This window comes from Pongo abelii, chromosome 1 (assembly GCF_028885655.2).
Source record: "Pongo abelii isolate AG06213 chromosome 1, NHGRI_mPonAbe1-v2.0_pri, whole genome shotgun sequence".
Taxonomy (NCBI): Eukaryota; Metazoa; Chordata; class Mammalia; order Primates; family Hominidae; genus Pongo; species Pongo abelii.
In genome coordinates this window covers 25,401,278-25,419,627 of record NC_071985.2, presented here as the reverse complement: position 1 = coordinate 25,419,627, position 18,350 = coordinate 25,401,278, and the positions used below count along the sequence as shown (strand labels likewise).

General features: G+C 41.4%; 1 protein-coding gene across 3 annotated transcripts in view; it reads right to left on the bottom strand.

The window, feature by feature from the left end:
- The window catches only part of NVL (nuclear VCP like), a 107,321-nt gene that overhangs the window by 27,063 nt on the left and 61,908 nt on the right, over positions 1–18,350 (bottom strand). For all 3 annotated transcript variants that reach the window (XM_024231690.3, XM_054519792.2, XM_054519790.2), the window contains 2 exons: positions 18,234–18,333; positions 344–450 (listed from right to left, as the gene is read on the bottom strand). In XM_024231690.3, coding sequence (XP_024087458.2) covers positions 344–450; positions 18,234–18,333 — 207 coding nt within the window. The remainder of the gene's footprint in view (positions 1–343; positions 451–18,233; positions 18,334–18,350) is intronic.

The following is an 18,350-nucleotide window of genomic DNA, read 5'->3' as shown; positions in this document are numbered from 1 at the left end:
GGGTGCCACCATATCTGGCTAATTTTTTCTATCTTTTGTAGAGACAGAGTCTCAGTATATTGCCCAGGCTGGTACCAAACTCCTGGGCTTAAATCTGTCCACCTCACCCTCCCAAAGTGCCAGTTTCTCTAAAAGTTTCTACTCCATTTCAAATATGATCTGATGTAAATTATTTTAAAGTAATAATTGAAGATCAGTTCACCTTCCCTTTGGGAGATATAGGCTGGGCAAACACAGCTACAGAAGAGAAAGTAATCAGTCAACCAAAATTACTACCTCTTATAACTGTCTCTATTTAAAACAAGAGAAACACATACAAAAATATACCATTTCCTTTACTCACTTTTGTGATAGTTTTTAAGATGGCAAGGCGATCTGCAGCGGGTGGTAAACCCACAAACAGTGTTTTGTCCAGGCGGCCCGGGCGCAGGATTGCAGGGTCAATTATATCTAGAGAAGAAGGGAGAAAAAAAGTCTTAAAACCTTTTATTTTTATTTTTTTATTTTTTTGAGACAGAGTCTTGTTCCATCTCCCAGGCTGGAGTGCAGTGGCATGATCTCAGCTCACTGCAGCCTCGACCTCCCAGGCTCAGATGATTCTCCCACCTCAGCCTCCTGAGTAGCTAAGACTATAGATGCATGCTACCATGCCTGGCTAATTTTTTTTTCTTTTACTTAATTTAATTAATTAATTTATTTTTTACTTCAATAGGTTTTTGGGGAACAGGTGGTGTTTGGTTACATGAGTAAGTTATTTGGTGGTGATTTCTGAGATTTTGGTGCACCCATCACTGGAGCAGCATATACTGTACCCAGTGTGCAGTCTTTCATCCCTCAACCGCTCCCACTCTTTCCCTCAAGTCCACAAAAGTCCACTGTATCATTCTTATGCTTTGTGTCCTCATAGCTTAGCTCCCACTTATGAGTGAGCACATAAGATGTTTGGCTGGCTAATTTTTTATTTTTAGTAGAGACAGGATTTCACTATGTTGCCCAGGCTAGTCTTGAACTCCCGAGTGCAAGCAATCCGCCCTTCTGGGCCTCCCAAAGTGCTGGGATTACAGACATGAGCCACTGTGCTCAGACCAAATAAAATCTTTTAAAAAATGCAATTAACGGCTGGGCGCGGTGGCTCACACCTGTAATCCCAGCACTTTTCGAGGCCAAGGCAGGCAGATTACCTGAGGTCAGGAGTTCCAGACCAGCCTGGCCAATATGGTGAAACCCCGTCTCTACTAAAAATACAAAAATTAGCCGGGTGTGATGGCACACACCTGTAATCCCACCTACTCGGGAGGCTGAGGCAGGAAAATTGCTTGAGCCTGGGAGATGGAGGTTGCAGTGAGCTGAGATCGTGCCACTGCACTCCAGCCTGGCCAACAGAGTGACATTGTCTCAAAAAAAAAAAAAAAAAAAAAAAAAAAAAGCAATTAACATGAGATGAGAAGAACCTCTTTATAAAAAATAAAAAATTAACAAATTGTATTTTATTTAAATGAAAACCTTCTGCTCATCAAAATACATCTCTTTGGCTATGCATGGTAGCAGATCACCTGAGGTCAGGAGTTTGAAACCAGCCTGGCCAACATGGTGAAACCCTGTCTCTACTAAAAAAACCCAAAAAATTAGCTGGGTGTGGTGGTGCACACCTGTAATCCCAGCTACTTGGGAGGCTGAGGCAGGAGAATCACTTGAACCTGGGAGGCGGAGGCTGCAATGAGCCGAGATCGTGCCACTGCACTCCAGCCTGGGTAACAGAGCAAGACTCTATCTCAAAAACAATAACAAAAAAACAAAATATGTCCTTAAGTAAATGAAAAGTCCACCCCACCTTCCGGCCCCAAACTGCTCTTCTTCCAGGATTCCCTATCTCAGATAATGATCACCACACCACTCTACTCCACCCCACCCTACCTCCCAAATACCAGGCAGGTTTCTCCCTTCCCTCTAACCAATTTGCATCAGGCATTCCTCTGATTACGTCAACCCTCAGTCAAGGCAAAATGTGAGTCCTCCTAAATGGTCCTGCCTCTAGACTTCCTCTCTCTGGGCCTCTTTACAATGCCGCTAGTGTTATTGTCCTAAAATACACGTCCAATTCTCTCAAATTCCGCTCCCACTGCAGAATGAATCCTCCAGCTGTCACTATGGCAGGAAATCCCTTTAGGATCTGACCATCTTCCTTTCTGGTTTGATTCTTCCTACACATTCTTCCAACTCCCACACCCTGTTTACACCAAATCTCTTGCTGTTCCCTAAACAATCCAGAAGCTTCATGCCTTCTCTGTGCTCTCAGTGGTTCCCTTCCCTGAAGTGTCTCCCTCCTCATTTATACCTGTGGGAATTCTCAAAGGACACCTCTTTCAGGAAGTTTTCCTTGAGTCCCCCCAGATAAACTCTCTCACCTTCCTTTGTGCTTGCCAGACCCTTGGTATCAGGAGCGCAGAGCAAGCCCCACACCTGAAGCTCATTTTGAACATTCCTGACTCCTCCACAAAGACCCCATTTTAAATAAAATCAAATCATTTCCAACAGTCCCTTAACCATTAATATGAGGGTTCTTATAGCTCGCAATGTTCAGACACAGGCTATAATTAATGAGATTCATGTTTCTAATAAACCTACTAAGACTTAACCAATGAGTTACTCCTCTACAAAGAGGTAAATTATTATTATTCTCTTTTTAGCTAAAATTCCAAGCCTGTTAGATGTTGTTCTTTAACCACCTTATGGAACCTATATACTTATTATTCAATGATTTCATCACTGTTCAGCTCATTGTTGGAATTCTCTCTTGGAATGCTAGGATTCCATACTTGGAAATAGGAAAGAATATTACTGCATAACACTTTCAATATCATACTAGAGCATGGTTCAACAAGCCTAAGGGTCTTCTGACTCTAGAGGGCAGAGGTTGTCAAATATTCATGTCTCAGAATCCCTTTGCACTCTTAAAAATTATTGAGGACTGCTTTGTAACCTTTCTTTCCTGCCCTTACCTGCTCTCCTTTATCCTTAGGCAGCCACCTATCTGTTTTGGCACTATAGATTAGTTTGCATTTTCTAAAGTTTTATATAAGTGGAATTATACAATATGTACTCTGCTTTCTTTCATGCAACATAATCGTTTTGGGTTTCACCCAAGTTGTTTCATGTGTCAGTAATTTTCTTGTACAAGTCTTTGTATATGCTTTTTTTTTTTTTTTTTTTTTTTTTTAACGACTGAGTCTCACTCTGTTACCCAGGCTAGAGTGCAGTGGGGCGATCTTGGCTCATTGCAACCTCTGCCTCCTGGGTTCAAGCAATTCTCTGCATCAGCCTCCCAAGTAGCTGAGATTACAAGTGTGCCCCCCCAACCCCCATGCCTGGCTAAGTTTTCTATTTTTAGTAGAGATGGAGTTTCACCATCTTGGCCAGGCTGGTCTTGAGCTCCTGACCTCATGATCCACCTGCCTTAGCCTCCCAAAGTGCTGGGATTACAGGCATGAGCCACGGCTCCCAGGCTGTATATGCTTTCATTTCTCTTCAGTAAATTACCTAAGTGTAAGAAACCAGTAGTATGGCCATATCAAACTGTAGGTATATGCTTAACTTTTAATAAATTGCTGGCCGGGCGGAGTGGCTCACGCCTGTAATCCCAGCACTTTGGGAGGCTGAGGCGGGAGGATCATGAGGTCAAAAGATTGAGACCATCCTGGCCAACATGGTGAAACCCTGTCTCTACTAAAAATACAAAAATTAGCTGGGCATGGTGGCACATGCCTGTAATCCCAGCTACTCAGGAGACTGAGGCAGAAGAATCACTTGAACCCGGGAGGCGGAGGTTGCAGTGAGCCGAGATCAGGCAACTGCACTCCAGCCTTGGGACAGAGCAAGACTCTGTCTCAAAAAAAAAAAAAAAAAAAAAAAAGAAAAAAAGAAATTGCCAAACTGTTTTCCGAACTACTAGTACCATTACATTCCCATCATCAGTGCATGAAAGTTCCAGTTCCTCCATATCCTTGCCAACATTTGGCACAGCCAGTCTTTTCAATCTTTGTTAGTTATTCTAAGGTTTGTAGTGCTTATTGTGACTTTAATTTGCATTTCCCTAGTGACTAATGGTGTGAAGCATTTTTCATGAGTTTACCATTTGTACACCTCCTATGGTGAAGTAACTGTACAAATCTTTTGGCCATTTTTATGTTTAAAGTTGATTAAATAATTTTGTAAACTGACAAAGAAAAATGGTACATATTTAGGTTGTACAACATGGTTTTTTTTGTTTTGAGATGGAGTCGCACTCTGTCGCCCAGGCTGGAGTGCAGTGGCATGATCTCAGCTCACTGCAACCTCTGCCTCCCGGGTTCAAGTTGATTCTCCTGCCTCAGCCTCCTGAGCAGCTGGGATTACAGGCGACCACCACCAAGCCTGGCTAACTTTTGTATTTTTAGTAGAGACGGGGTTGCACCATATTGGTCAGGCTGGTCTCGAACTCCTGACCTCGTGATCCACCTGCCTTGGCCTCCCAAAGTGCTAGGATTATAGGCGTGAGCTGCAGCACCCAGCCTTTTTTTTTTTTTTTTTTGAGATGGAGTTTTGCTCTTGTTGCCCAGGCTGGAGTGCAATGGCACAATCTCAGCTCACCGCAACCTCCGCCTCCCGGATTCAAGCAATTCTCCTGCCTCAGCCTCCCGAGTAGCTGGGATTACAGGCATGCACCACCACGCCCAGCTAATTTTTTTTTTTTTTTTTTTGTATTTTTAGTAGAAACAGGGTTTCTCCATGTTGGTCAGGCTGGTCTCGAACTCCCAACCTCAGGTGATCTGCTCATCTCGGCCTCCCAAAGTGGTGAGATTACAAGCGTAAGCCACCATGCCTGGCCAACATGTGTTTTTAAAATGTGTATACACTGTGGAACGGCCAAGTTGAGACAATCGACACAGGCATTACCTCATATTCTTATTACTTTTTTTGTGGTAGATCACTTAAAATCTACTTTCTTGGCAATTTTCAAGTACCTTTTGGCCACTTTTAAAATGGTGTAGTTTTTTTTTTTTTTTTTTTTTTGAGACGGAGTCTCTGTCGCCAGGCTGGAGTACAGTGGCACGATCTCGGCTCACTGCAAACTCAACTCCCGGGTTCAAGTGATTCTCCTGCCTCAGCCTCCCAAGTAGCTGGGATTACAGGCATGCACCACCACACTCAGCTACTTTTTGTATTTTTGGTAGAGACGGGATTTCACCATGTTGGCCAGGATGGTCTCGATCTCCTGACCTCGTGATCTGCCTGCCTCGGTTCCCAAAGTGCTGGGATTACAGGCGTGAGCCAATGTGCCCGGCCCAAAATGGTGTAGGTTTTTTTTTTTTCCTGAGACAGAGTTGTTTTGTTGTCCAGGCTGGAATGCAGTGGTGCGATCTTGGCTCACGGCAAGCTCCACCTTCTGGGTTCTTGCCATTCTCCTGCCTCAGCCTCCAGAGTAGCTGGGACTACAGGTGCCCGCCACCACGCTCGGCTAATTTTTTTTGTATTTTTAGTAGAGACAGAGTTTCACCATGTTAGCCAGGTTGGTCTCGATCTCCTGACCTTGTGATCCGCCCACCTCAGCCTCCCAAAGTGCTGGGATTACAGGCGTGAGCCACCACACCTGGCCTAAAATGGTGTAGTTTTTAATCCTTTATCAGATACATGCTTTGCAAATATTTTCTCCTAGTCTGTGGTTTATCTTTATATTCTCTTATTTGCATTTTTGTAAGAGACTGGGTCTCGTTATGCTGCCCAGGCTGGCCTCGAACTGCTGAGCTCAAAGGATCCTCCCATCTCAGTCTCCTCAGTAGCTGGGTTTACAGGTGTGTACCACTGTACCTGGCTTATTGGCACTTTCGAAGAGCAGTTCAGTTTACCTATTTGCTCTTTTATGGTTTATGCTTTTAATGTCATATAGGAAATCTTTGCTTAATTCAGGTAGAAAAAAATTTCCCCAGTGTTTTCTTCCAAGAGTTTTATAATGTTGTTTTCAATGGTCTTTGATCCATTTTGAGTTATTTTTTATATGTGGTAAAAGGTATGAATTAAGGTTCAATTTTTCTTTTTGCATATGGATATTCAGTTGCTCCAGTACCATTGTTGAAAAGACTATACATTCTCCACTGCATTGCCTTTGTGCTTTTTAAAAACATCAACTATCTAGATATGCATAGGAATATTTCTGGATTTTTTTTCTGTTCCTTTTATCTTCCTGTCTCAGCTCTATGCCAATTACCATGCTGTTGAAACATCTTTTAATTTAAATATATAAATACATGCCAGGCATGGTGGCTCACGCCTGTAATCCCAGCACTTTGGGAGGCTGAGGCGGGTGGATCACTTGAGGTCAGGAGTTCGAGACCAGCCTGGCTAACATGGTGAAACCCCATCTCTACTGAAAATAAAAAAATTAGCTGAGCATGGTGTTGCATGCCTGCAATCCCAGCTACTCGGGAGGCTAAGGCAGGAGAATTGCTTGAACCTGGGAAGCGGAGGCTGCAGTGAGCCAAGATCCTGTTACTGCACTCCGGCCTGGGCAACAGGGTGAGGCTCCATCTAAAAAAAAAAAAAACAAAAAACCCACAAAACACTCCCCACAAAAACAAATCTTAAAGCCAGTTCTACATGCCCCAAGGTAAAGGGGAATACTGATGATAATTATAAAGCATTCTTAGTTTGGGAGTCCTATAATCACTTAATATCTCTGACAAATATCACACTTAATATTACGCAGTTTATTATTTTAATAAGTTATTTACAGTAAAAGGCATTCTGGACACTTCATATAAATTTTAGTATTAGATGACTTAAACTACACTTCACCAAAGGCTCCTGCAAGATTCTATGTATTACATCATTAGAAATGAGATGCTAATCTCTTCCTAGCTCTTCCCTAAACAGGCCCCTACCATTGTCTTTCCCATCTTAGTTAATGTGAACTCATTCTCCCAGTTTTTCAGGCCCAGACCTTGGAGCCATGCTTGATTCCACTTTCCCACATCCTTAACTACCTCCATTAGCAAATCAGGTCAATCCTATGACACAATATATTCAGATTCTGTCTACATCCACAGCTATCACCTGGCTCAAACCACCACCATCTTGCACCTGCATTATTCTTACAGCTTCCCAACTGGTTCCCTATCTAATTGTGTCAGAGACAGAATTCTTTTTTTTTCCTTTTGCCCTCTCAACCCAGCTTTTCTCAACTTTGGGAAAACTGAGAAGAGAAAGCCTAAGAGACAGAATTCTTAGGTAGAAGACAAAAAATAACAATTCTGATATTTACAATAAAAATGGCACTAACAATCCCAACATTTTAAAGAGAAAGTGCATTCACTCACAAATGAGATGGTTGCCTGAAAAAGAACCTTCCTTTCATCTGTTGATAAGCAGCACCTACTGTTCTATATGAAGCACCTCCCTCCCCTCAAAAAAGCTATTACAGCTTGCCATGGGTAAAAAACATTAATTAAAAAAGAAAAAAAAAAAAGTTAAAATTGAGAGGTAACAGTAGCAACTTTTAACTTTAGGAAAACATTATTTTGTTACAAATGGACCTTCAATTTTTAACAAAGGTAACAAGACAATTCAATGAGGGAGTAATTAATCTTTGCAACAAAGGTGCCAGGACAAGTGGTTTTTTGTTTGTTTGTTTGTTTGTTTGTTTGGAGACAGGGTCTCACTCTGTAGTGCAGGCTGGAGTATCATAGCTCACTGCAACCTTGATCTCTGGGGCTCACACAATCCTCCCGCCTCAGCCTCCCAAGTAGCTAAGACTATAGGCATGCACCACCATGCCCATTTAATTTTGTTTTGTTTTTGTGTATTTTTGTAGAGATGAGGTCTCACTATGTTGCCCAGGCTGGTCTTGAACTCCTGAGCTCAAGCAATCCTCCTGTGTTGGCCTCCCAAAGTGCTGGGATTACGGGCATGAGTCACTGCACTGGGCCCCACAAGGGATACTGACACTCAAAAGAATCAATTTGCACACTTTCCTCACAATACACAACAAATTAACTCAAAATGGATCAAAGACCTAAATGTAACAGCTAAAATTTTATGAGAAGAAAATGCAGGAGTTAATTTTAGTGACCTTCGGTTAGGCAATGATTTTACACCATTGATACACCATCAAAATTGCAGGCGGTAAAAGAAAAAACACATAAATTGGAATTTATCAAAATTAAAAACTTGTGTTTCAAATGACATCAAAAAAGTGAACAGACAATCCACAGATTGGGTGAAAATATATGTAAATCACATATCTGATTTTAGATTTGTATCTAGAACAAAGAACTCTTACTACTCAATGACAAGGCAAATAACCTAATTGAAAAATGATTCAAACAGACATATCTTCAAAGACATACAAATGACGAACAAGCACAATAAAAGATGCTCAACACTATCAGTTATCAGGGAAATGCAAATCAAATCAGAATGAAATACCACCTCACATCCACTAGAATAACTATAATAAAAAAAGACAATAACAGGTATTAGTAAGAATGCGAATAAATTAGAACTCTCATATATTTTAATGTCAAAATTACTAGTGGGAATATAAAAATGATGCAGCCACTTTGGAAAAGAGTTTAGCAGTTTCTCAAAATGTTAAACAGGGAGTTACCATATGATCCAGCAATTCCACTCCTAGGTATAGACCCAGGAGAAATTAAAACATATGTCCATACAAAAATGTATACATGAATGTTCATAGCAGCATTATTCATAATAGCCAAAAAGCAGAAACAGCCCAGATGTCCAACTGGTGAATACGCAAAATGTGGTATATCCATACAATGGGATATTATTTCATAATAAAAAGGAATGAAGTATTGATACATTCTATAATATGAATAAATCTTGAAAACATTATGCTAAAGAAGCCAGATTTAAGAGCCCTCATATTGTATAATGCTATTTACATAAAATATCCAGAATAGACAAATTTATATAGACAGAAAGTAGATGATGGCCAGTAGTGGCTCATGCCTAAAATCTCAGTACTTTGAGAGGCCAAGGCAGGGGTCATGCTGCAGGCCAGGAGTGTGAGACCAACCTGGCTAACATGAGACCCTGTCTCTACATTTAAAAAAAAAAAAAAGAAAGAAAGAAAGTAGATTAGTGGTTGCCTGAGGCTGGAGATGAGAAAAGGAAAAGTGAATGCTAACAGGCATGAGATTTTTTAAGGGTGATGAGCACTTTTTTTTTTTTTTTTTTTTTTTTGGAGATAGGGTCTCACTCTGTTGCCCAAACTGGAGTGTAGTGGCACAACCTCAGCTCACTGCAACCTCCGCCTTTCGGGTTCAAGCGATTCTCCTGCCTTAGCCTCCTAAGTAGCTGGGACTACAGGTGCGCACCACCATGCCCTGCTAAATTTTGTATGTTTTTGGTAGAGACGAGGCTTCACTGTGTTGGCCAGGCTGGTCTCAAACTCCTGGCCTCAAGTGATCCACTCGCCTCGGCCTCCCAAAGTGCTGGGATTACAGGCATGAGCCACACACGGCCCAGGTGATGCAAATATTCTAAGACTGGATTGTTGGGATGGCTGTAAAGCTATGTAAATATACTCAAAACCATTGAATGGTATACTTAAAATGGGTAAATTTTATGATATGCCACTTACATCTCAGTAAAGCTTTTTAAAAAAATGAATCCTCACACTAGCAATACTATAAATATATCCATTGCAAATAATTACAAGATCAGACAACCTTCATGAAATAGGTTTCTACTCATGATTCATTAAACAAATAATAATAAGAAGAATGATGTTTTTTGTTTGTTTGTTTTGAGACAGAGTCTCCTTCTGTTGCCCAGGCTGGAGTGCAGTGGCACAATCTCAGCTCATTATAACTTTCACTTCCCAGGTTCAAGCAATTCTTGTGCCTCAGCCTCCCAAGTAGCTGGGATTACAGGTGTGTGCCACAATAAGCAGCTAACTTTTTTTTTTTTTTTTTGTATTTTTAGTAGAGATGAGATTTTTGCCATGTTAACCAAGGTTGGTCTCGAACTCCTGGCGAGAGATTTTTGCCATGTTAACCAAGGTTGGTCTCGAACTCCTGGCCTCAAGTGATCTGCTCACCTTGGCCTCCCAAAGCACTGGGATTACAAGCATGAGCCATCGCATCCAGCTGTAAACAAATGATTATTGAGCTCTACTACATATCATGGCATCTATAACTCAGCCAAAGTTCTGGCTGGGCACAACCTAATTTTAAAAGGGCAGTACTGTGCCAAAGGGCAAAACATACAGGGTTGACCATGGCACCAAGTCATTGTTCAATTACCTTCAAATGCATTCAACAATGACCCAAAGCATCCAGACTAGATGTGTAAGGAAACACTCTATTTAGCTTGGAACTTCAGTGGTAAATATCTTAGTACAATGAAATAAATACCTTCTCTGTGAGTCATCCACTCTTTCATCTGATAATTATTATTATTTTTTGAGACGGAGTCTTGCTCTGTCACCAGGCTGGAGTGCAGTGGCGCGATCTCGGCTCACTACAACCTCCACCTCCCGAGTTCAAGCGATTCTCCTGCCTCAGTCTCCTGAGTAGCTGGGACTACAGGCACGTGCCACCATGCCCAGCTAATTTTTGTATTTTTAGTAGAGATGGGTTTCACCATGTTGGCCAGGATAGTCTCGATCTCTTAACCTCATGATGTGTCTGCCTCAGCCTCCCAAAGTGCTGGGATTACAGGCATAAGCCACCACACCTGGCCTTCATCTGATAATTATTAAGGGCTTAGAATGGGCAGAAACTCTAACTAGAACCTACCTCTCAGATATAAAAGTGCAGAATGAATCCCTGCCCTGCAGAAGCTTTCACATCTAATCATAATTTACTTATTTATTTCTTCTTTTCTTTTCCTTTTTTTTTTTTTTTTTTGAGACAGGGTCTTCTCTGTCATCCAGGCTGGAGTGCAGTGGTGCAATCATAGCTCACTGCGGCCTCAAACTTCTGGTTTCAAGTGATCCTTCTGCCTCAGCTTCCCAAGTAGCTGGGATTACAGGTACACACCAGTGCATCTGGCTAATTTTTATTTTTATTTTATATTTTTTGAGACAGAGTCTTGCTCTGTCACCCAGACTGGAGTGCAGTGGCACAATCTCGGCTCACTGCAACCTCTGCCTCCTGAGTTCAAGTGATTCTCCTGCCTCAGCCTCCCGAGTAGCTGGGACTATGGGCGCGTGCTACCACGCCCGGCTGATTTTTTATTTTTAGTAGGGACAGGGTTTCACCCTGTTGGCCAGGCTGGTCTCAAACTCCTGACCTCATGATCTGCCCGCCTCGGCCTCCCAAAGTGTTGGGATTACAGGTGTGAGCCACTGCACCTGGCCTAATTTTTATTTTATTTTGTAGAGATGGGGTCTTGCTTTGTTGCCCAGGCTAATCTTGAACTCCTAGCCTTAAGAGATCCTCTTGCCTCAGCCTCCCAAAGGTGTGAGCCACCACACTTGGCCCTTATTTATTTTTTCAACTGAGCCATGCATAGAAGGCAGAAACTCTTTCTGGATTGTACTACTGGTAGAAAATACATAATTACTGAGTAGAAGAGAAAGTAATAAGATATTTGGGTTTCATAATTGTGCAGGAATATCTTTTTTAAACAGCTAGATAATAGATTAAGGGGGAACAGGCAGTTCCCTAACTGAGAACATCGTTTACAGGAGTTGGTATGTGAAAAAGGGAATGCAAAGATGTATGTAGGAGAGACTAAGGTTAGGGTACAAAGAACTGCATTTCCTCTGGTTAAGCAAAAGGAAGTTCGCTTATTTCCAGAAGAAGATGTGGACTTTGATATAGCACACATTAGAAGAGGACTAGGGCTATGCACGGTGGTTCATGCCTGTAAATCCCAGCACACTGGGAGGCTAAGGTTGGAGGATCGCTTGAGCCCAGGAGTTTGAGACCAGCCTGGGCAACACAGTGAGACGTCACCTCTACAAAAAAGTTTTTTTTTTTAATTAGCTGGGTGTAGTGGTGCGTGCCTGTAGTCCCAGCTACGTGAGAGGCTGAGGTGGGATGATCTCTTGAGCCTAGGAGGTTGAGGCTGCAGTGAGCAGTGATTGCACTACTACACTTTAGCCTAGGCTACAGAGTGAGACCCTGTCTCAAAAATACAAATAAATAAATTAAATAAAAGAAAAGGGCTCTCCCAGTTCTTCAGAATAACCAAAGGTGGAACAGTGAGAGGACAGTATTTTCATTTACTTTCTAAGCATTAATACCTCAATAATTGGGAAAAAAATTAAAGGCAAGAAGATGAAAAATAAGAAAAAAGAGGACATTTAGGAGATCAGTCCAGGAGGGTTTAAGATCCAAGTGCTAAGCACACAAATTAAACAAACAGACAAAAAGTCACATAGAAAGAATGAGAATGACATGGAACCTTTAAAAGAAAAAAAGCAATGTCTATAAATTATGAAAAAAAATAATTTTAAACTCAAAATTATATCCCAGCTAGGTTACCAATCAAAATTAGGGTGGAATAAAGATATTTTCAAATATAAAAGAACTATGGGGGATGGTCTCACATTTGGAAAAACAAATCAAATATACAAGCAATCAAAAAAAATCTACTTCCTACATAATCTTTCTTAGAAAAGCCCCTGAAAGATAAGTGCCAGCAAAATGAGGGCGTAAGCAAGATAAAAAAAGTACACACAAAAAACCTATGAGATCAGAAACAAAGGGCAAACAAAGGAAAACAGTCAAGGAAGTCCTGAAATAACAGCTGTTTAGACCACAGGCCTAAAGCAACCAGTCCAGATTAGAGCCAGGAAGGTGGAAAGCTCCAGAAGGAGGTCTCCAGAAACAAACAAACAAATGGAACTGGTACATCGTTTGAATAAATAACATCGACAGCTGTATAAAATATGTGATGAACAGTAACAGAAAACAAAGCAAAAGAAAAAAATGAGGGCCACTGAATCCAAGAACAAGAGTTCTATGAGAAAGGAAACCTAATCAGTGTCATGCTTGGGTCAGCAGAGAGAAACAGTGACCCAGCCATAGTAATGTAAACACTAGTGACTTAACCAAGAGTTCTGATCAAACTATATTACAATACTGGGAGGATGGGGAAGAGGACAGATGATGTGGCAGTGATGGTGGGAGTGGAGGGTATGGAGAAAGGGTGAACATAAGATAATTAAATCTTCATCTACCTTAAAATGAAGTTAATGGGCAGTGTTTAAAATTGATAAGAAATAGCCATAAGAGCATATTTGAAAATATGAAGGAAAAAAAATAGCTCAAGTGGTTGCCTCTGGGCAGGGGATTAGAAGGAATGGGAGAGAAAACTACAGTTTTTGCTATAAGCTTTTCCTGCCATTTGATTTGAAACTGGGTCCCTCCCTCTATATGTCAAAATTACAACTGGAGATGAGATTTGGGTGGGGACACAGAGCCAAACCATATCACTCACCAAGGTTCAACTTTTGCACACGTGTAGTTTCCTCGTAGGGCTGTTGTGAGGTTTACAATGGTAAAGCATCCAACAGAGGGCCTGGCACTTAGTAGGTGCTCCAAGGACCTAGTTGTTATTACTGGTGATTGTTTTAAATAATATGGACTTGTAAAGAAAGTGAAATAAACTTATTTTCATCTCCTTGAACAGATATTTTAGAACTGAAAATAGACCAACTTTTCTCCAAATGTCCCCTGTCTCAGAAGTGGCAAAACCTTTTACCCAGTATAGGTAAAACAATCTAACAATAAGAATAGCCCTTATTTATTTTCTTTCTCTTATCCCACGTCTAATTCCAGAAAATCCTATTAGTTTTACTTTCAAAATATGTCTCAAATTTTACCACTTCTTACTTCTCCCATTAAGCTCACACAAATTCTCCATGGACTGTAGATCTTCTGGCTCAGAGTATCTTTTGTGTCAAGGACTTCTTTGGAATATAGAAAGTTTATGACTGCTTCTTAAACGTTTTTCAATGTATAAAGTAAAATACATCAGAAAGATTACAAGGTGAAACCCCATCTCTACTAAAAATACAAAATTCGCCGAGTGTGGTGGCGCATGCCTGTAATCCCAGCTAGTTGGGAGGCTGAGGCAGGAGAATCACTTGAACCTGGGAGGCAGAAATTGCGGTGAGCAGAGATCACGCCACTGCACTCCAGTCTGGGTGACAGAGCAAGATTCCGTCTCAAAAACAAACAAACAAACAAACAAACAAAAAACCCCCAAAAAGATTATAATTATTTGGCAGCTGGGTTGGGAAAGAGACCAAGGATTGTGAAGACATGATGAGTAAAGAGGCCACTATGGAAATGGATTCTGTGGTCCAGCCACTCCAGCTGATAGCATGTGGATCCAAGATGAACCACCCAGACAAGCCCATCCCAAATTCCTGACCTAAAAATTGTGAGCCAAGTAAAAATGGTGATTTTTTTTTTTTTTTTTTGTGAGATGGAGTCTCACTCTGTCGCTCAGGCTGGAATGCAGTGGTGCTATCTGGGCTCACTGCAACCTCTGCCTCCTGGGTTCAAGTGATTCTCCTTCCTGCCTCAGCCTCTTGAGTAGCAGGGATTGCAGGTGCCCACCACCACGCCCAGTTAATTTTTGTATTATTAGTAGAGATGGAGCTTCACCATGTTGAGCAGGCTGGTCTTGAACTCTTTACCTCAAGTGATCCTTGGCTTCCCACAGTGCTCGGATTACAAGTGTGAGTAACTGTATCCAGCCACAAATGGTGATTTTAAAGCACTAAGCTTTACAGTGGTTTGTTATGCAGCAACGGCTAACCAGAACATCAAGCAAGAAGGGAATTCTTAAAGCTAAGCAGAGAAGTTATAAGCAATCAAAACAATGTCACATGATAGTATACAATGGAGCAGAACTGCCAAATAATCATGAAAACAAGTGAAGAAGATCTAGAACGTTTATTATTATTATTTTTTTTTTGAGACAGAGTCTCGCTTTGTCACTCACGCTGGAGTGCAGTGGTGCAATCTCAGCTCACTGCAACCTCCGCCTCCCGGGTTTAAGTGATTCTCCTGCCTCAGCCTCAGCCTCCCAAGTAGCTGGGACTACAGGTGTGTGCCACCATGCCCGGCTAATGTTTTTTTATTTTTAGTGGAGACGGGGTTTCACCGTGTTAGCTGATGGTCTTGATCTCCTAACCTTGTGATCCGCCGGCCTCGGCCTCCCAAAGTGTTGGGATTACAGGTGTGAGCCACCGTGCCCGGCCAGAACATTTATTTTTAAATGTAGGTCGTTAATGCAACAGATTTGTTATAGGGGAAAAAAGGATGGAAGAGTTTAGGGGAAGACAATATACACACATAGGGAAAAAACAAAACACCGGTACCACATTATGATTCATCTGCCATTTCTGCCATTCTTAACACAGGTTTTAAAATAAACAGGCCAGGCGCAGTGGCTCACGCCTATAATCCCAGCACTTTGGGAGGCCGAGGCAGGCAGATCTTCTGAGGTTAGGAGTTCGAGACCAGCCTGGCCAGCATGGTGAAACCCTGTCTCTACTAAAAATACAAAAATTAGCTGGGCGTAGTGGCACGTGCTTGTAGTCCCAGCTACTTGGGAGGCTGAGGGAGAAGAAACCTTTGAACCCAGGAGGCAGAAGTTGCAAGGAACTGAGATCATGCCACTGCACTCCAGCCTGGGCAGCAGACCAAGACTCTTGTCTCAAAATAAATAAATAAATAATAAAATAAAATAAACAAACTTAAAATATGGTGCGGGCTGTTAACAATAGAATAGGTTATTACAGGAAATGAAAGATTGATGCTGTGGTTTGAACATATTCCCCAAATTTCACGTGTTGGAAACTTAATCCCCAATAAAACAGTGTTGAGAGTTGGGACCTTTAAAAGGTGATTAGGTCATGAGGGCTCTGCCCTCATGAATAATGCTGGTTTCAAGGGAGTGGGTAAGTTATTACAGGAGAGGACTCTTGATAAAAGGATATGTTTCACCACTCTCTCTATTTTTTAAATAATAGACACAAGGTCTCACTATGTTGCCCAGGCTGGTCTCTTAAAACTCCCAAGCTCAAGCAATCCTCCTGTCTCAACCTCATAAAGTGCTAGGATTACAGGCATAAGCCACCATGCCCAGCTTGGCCACTTGCTTGCTTTCTTTTTTTTTTTTTAACGTCTACTCATTTGTTAACTATGTTTCTGTATGATGTTATTAATATACTGCACATATGACAAGCCATACATCAAAACCAGATAGTACAAACAATTAAAGTAACATAATAATTTTAGCATTTTCTTATCTTACCACTAACAGATATTAAGCCCATCCTTACTAATTTATGCTCCTCACTTTAAAAAGGATGATCATATAATGGAAAAAACTGGATCAATGTATTTCTTCAATGAGGCTTTTTTGAGAGAAACAGGGCCCTCATTTCCTACTCCCCAGGATCCCCCCTCTCTCTGCTTCTCTCTTCTCCAGACTTCCTCCAGTGAAACTAATCTTTTGCTATACAAAATGCTTTTTGGTAGGCTGAAGAAAACAGTTGTTTAGCTCAGGCAGTTGAGATAACTGTCCAAAGATAGGGTAAAATTAATTAAACTTTATTTGTCCACACTTATTCATGGAACCATGGTTTCTTCCTGTCCAGGCCACTTTCCTTTTGCTCTCTCATGCATGCTCTTGTGCTCTTCCACCCTTTCACCTTGGGGTGATGCAGCAAGAAGGCCCTTGACAGATGCAGGCCACTCAACCTTGACCTTCCCAGCTTCCTGAACTAGAAGAACTGAATCTCTTTTCTTTTTAACACAAATTACCCAGTTTCAGGTATTCTGCTATAGCAAAACAAAACAGACTAAGACAAGCATCTTCTTGAAATATGTGAGAAAAGATCTGTATCTGCTTATGAAAGGGAGGATGTGATTCTGTTCAACTCTGAGGGACTTTCTTCTAGGATGACTCTGTGATTTTATGACCTAATGACTGTTCCCACTACTATTACCAAACTGCTTATGAACATGATAACAATTACTAAATAGCTATGTGCTATTTAACACCACTGTGGTAGATACATTACCAACATCATTTAACCTTTGTGGCAATCCTGCCAATTAAGTACTATAATCCTCATTTAAAAAGTGCCAAAATGATGGTCAGCAAGATAAAGTAATATAGTCCCAAGGTTACTATGGTATACTACAGAATATAATTGGTCTTTGCCCACCTTTCCTGGCATAGATCTTCAAAAATCCTTGCAATTTCCTGAGTGCCAGGAATATCTTTTTTGAGCTAATGTGGTGACACATAGTGGCCCCACAGATAGCTTCAGGCAGGGGACTGACTGGTCACCAGAAAGATCAAGCATGTGATTAGAGTTGTAACTCTGAGCCATCTTCTGCACTTCTGTAGTCTTGAGCCCTTTTCTGAATCCCTCAAAGAATGCTTAACCTTGAAAACAATTTTCAGTAATTATTCAGGGCAGATACAGGGGCATGGCTCTAGCATAAAACCTTAAAAATCTATCTTTAACTTCTAGTAGAGTGAAGGTCTGGTTTTTGTTTCCTATAAGCCAGAGAGATACCACAAGACACAAATTCTGAAAATACTTTTGTGGTCAAAAGTGTATGCTGGTCAGGTGCAGTGGCTCACGTCTGTAATCCTAGCACTTTGGGAGGATGAGGTGGGCAGATCACCTGAGGTCAGGAGTTCAAGACCAGCCTGGCCAACATGGCGAAACCCCATCTCTACTAAAAATACAAAAAATAGCCGGGTGTGGTGGCAGCACCTGTAATCAATCCCAGCTACTCAGGAGGCTGAGGCAGGAGAATCACTTGAACTCAGGAGGCAGAGGTTGCAGTGAGCCAAGGTCACGCCACTGCATGCCAGCCTGGGTGATAGAGCGAGATTCCGTCTCAAAAAAAAAAAAAAAAAGTGTATGCTGCAACTGTTCTCAGCCAAAAAGAGCTTTCTAAGCACCAACACAGAAAAGCAATCTCATGGGATCCAAGCAGTAATACTATACTTTTTACTATAGCTTATGCGAAAGCTTTCTAACCCTTTATTTCAACTATGACGTTTCCTTTCACAGAACCAAAAATGGATTGCCCAAATTTAATCTTCCTTTCCTAGGACGCATGTGAATTATATTGTTTATAAATGCTACAAGTTTTTACTTTTATTTTTAATTATCTGAATCTCTTTATGGAAATGCTCTAAGTTTTTAGATTCACCTGTGTTACAATATTTTTATTTCTTACCTGGCCTGTTAGTGGCTGCCATGATAAAAACCTGCTGGCGTGCTTCCAGACCATCCATCTCTGTAAGTAGCTGATTCACCACGCGGACACTTGCCCCTGTCTAAAAAGACATAAATC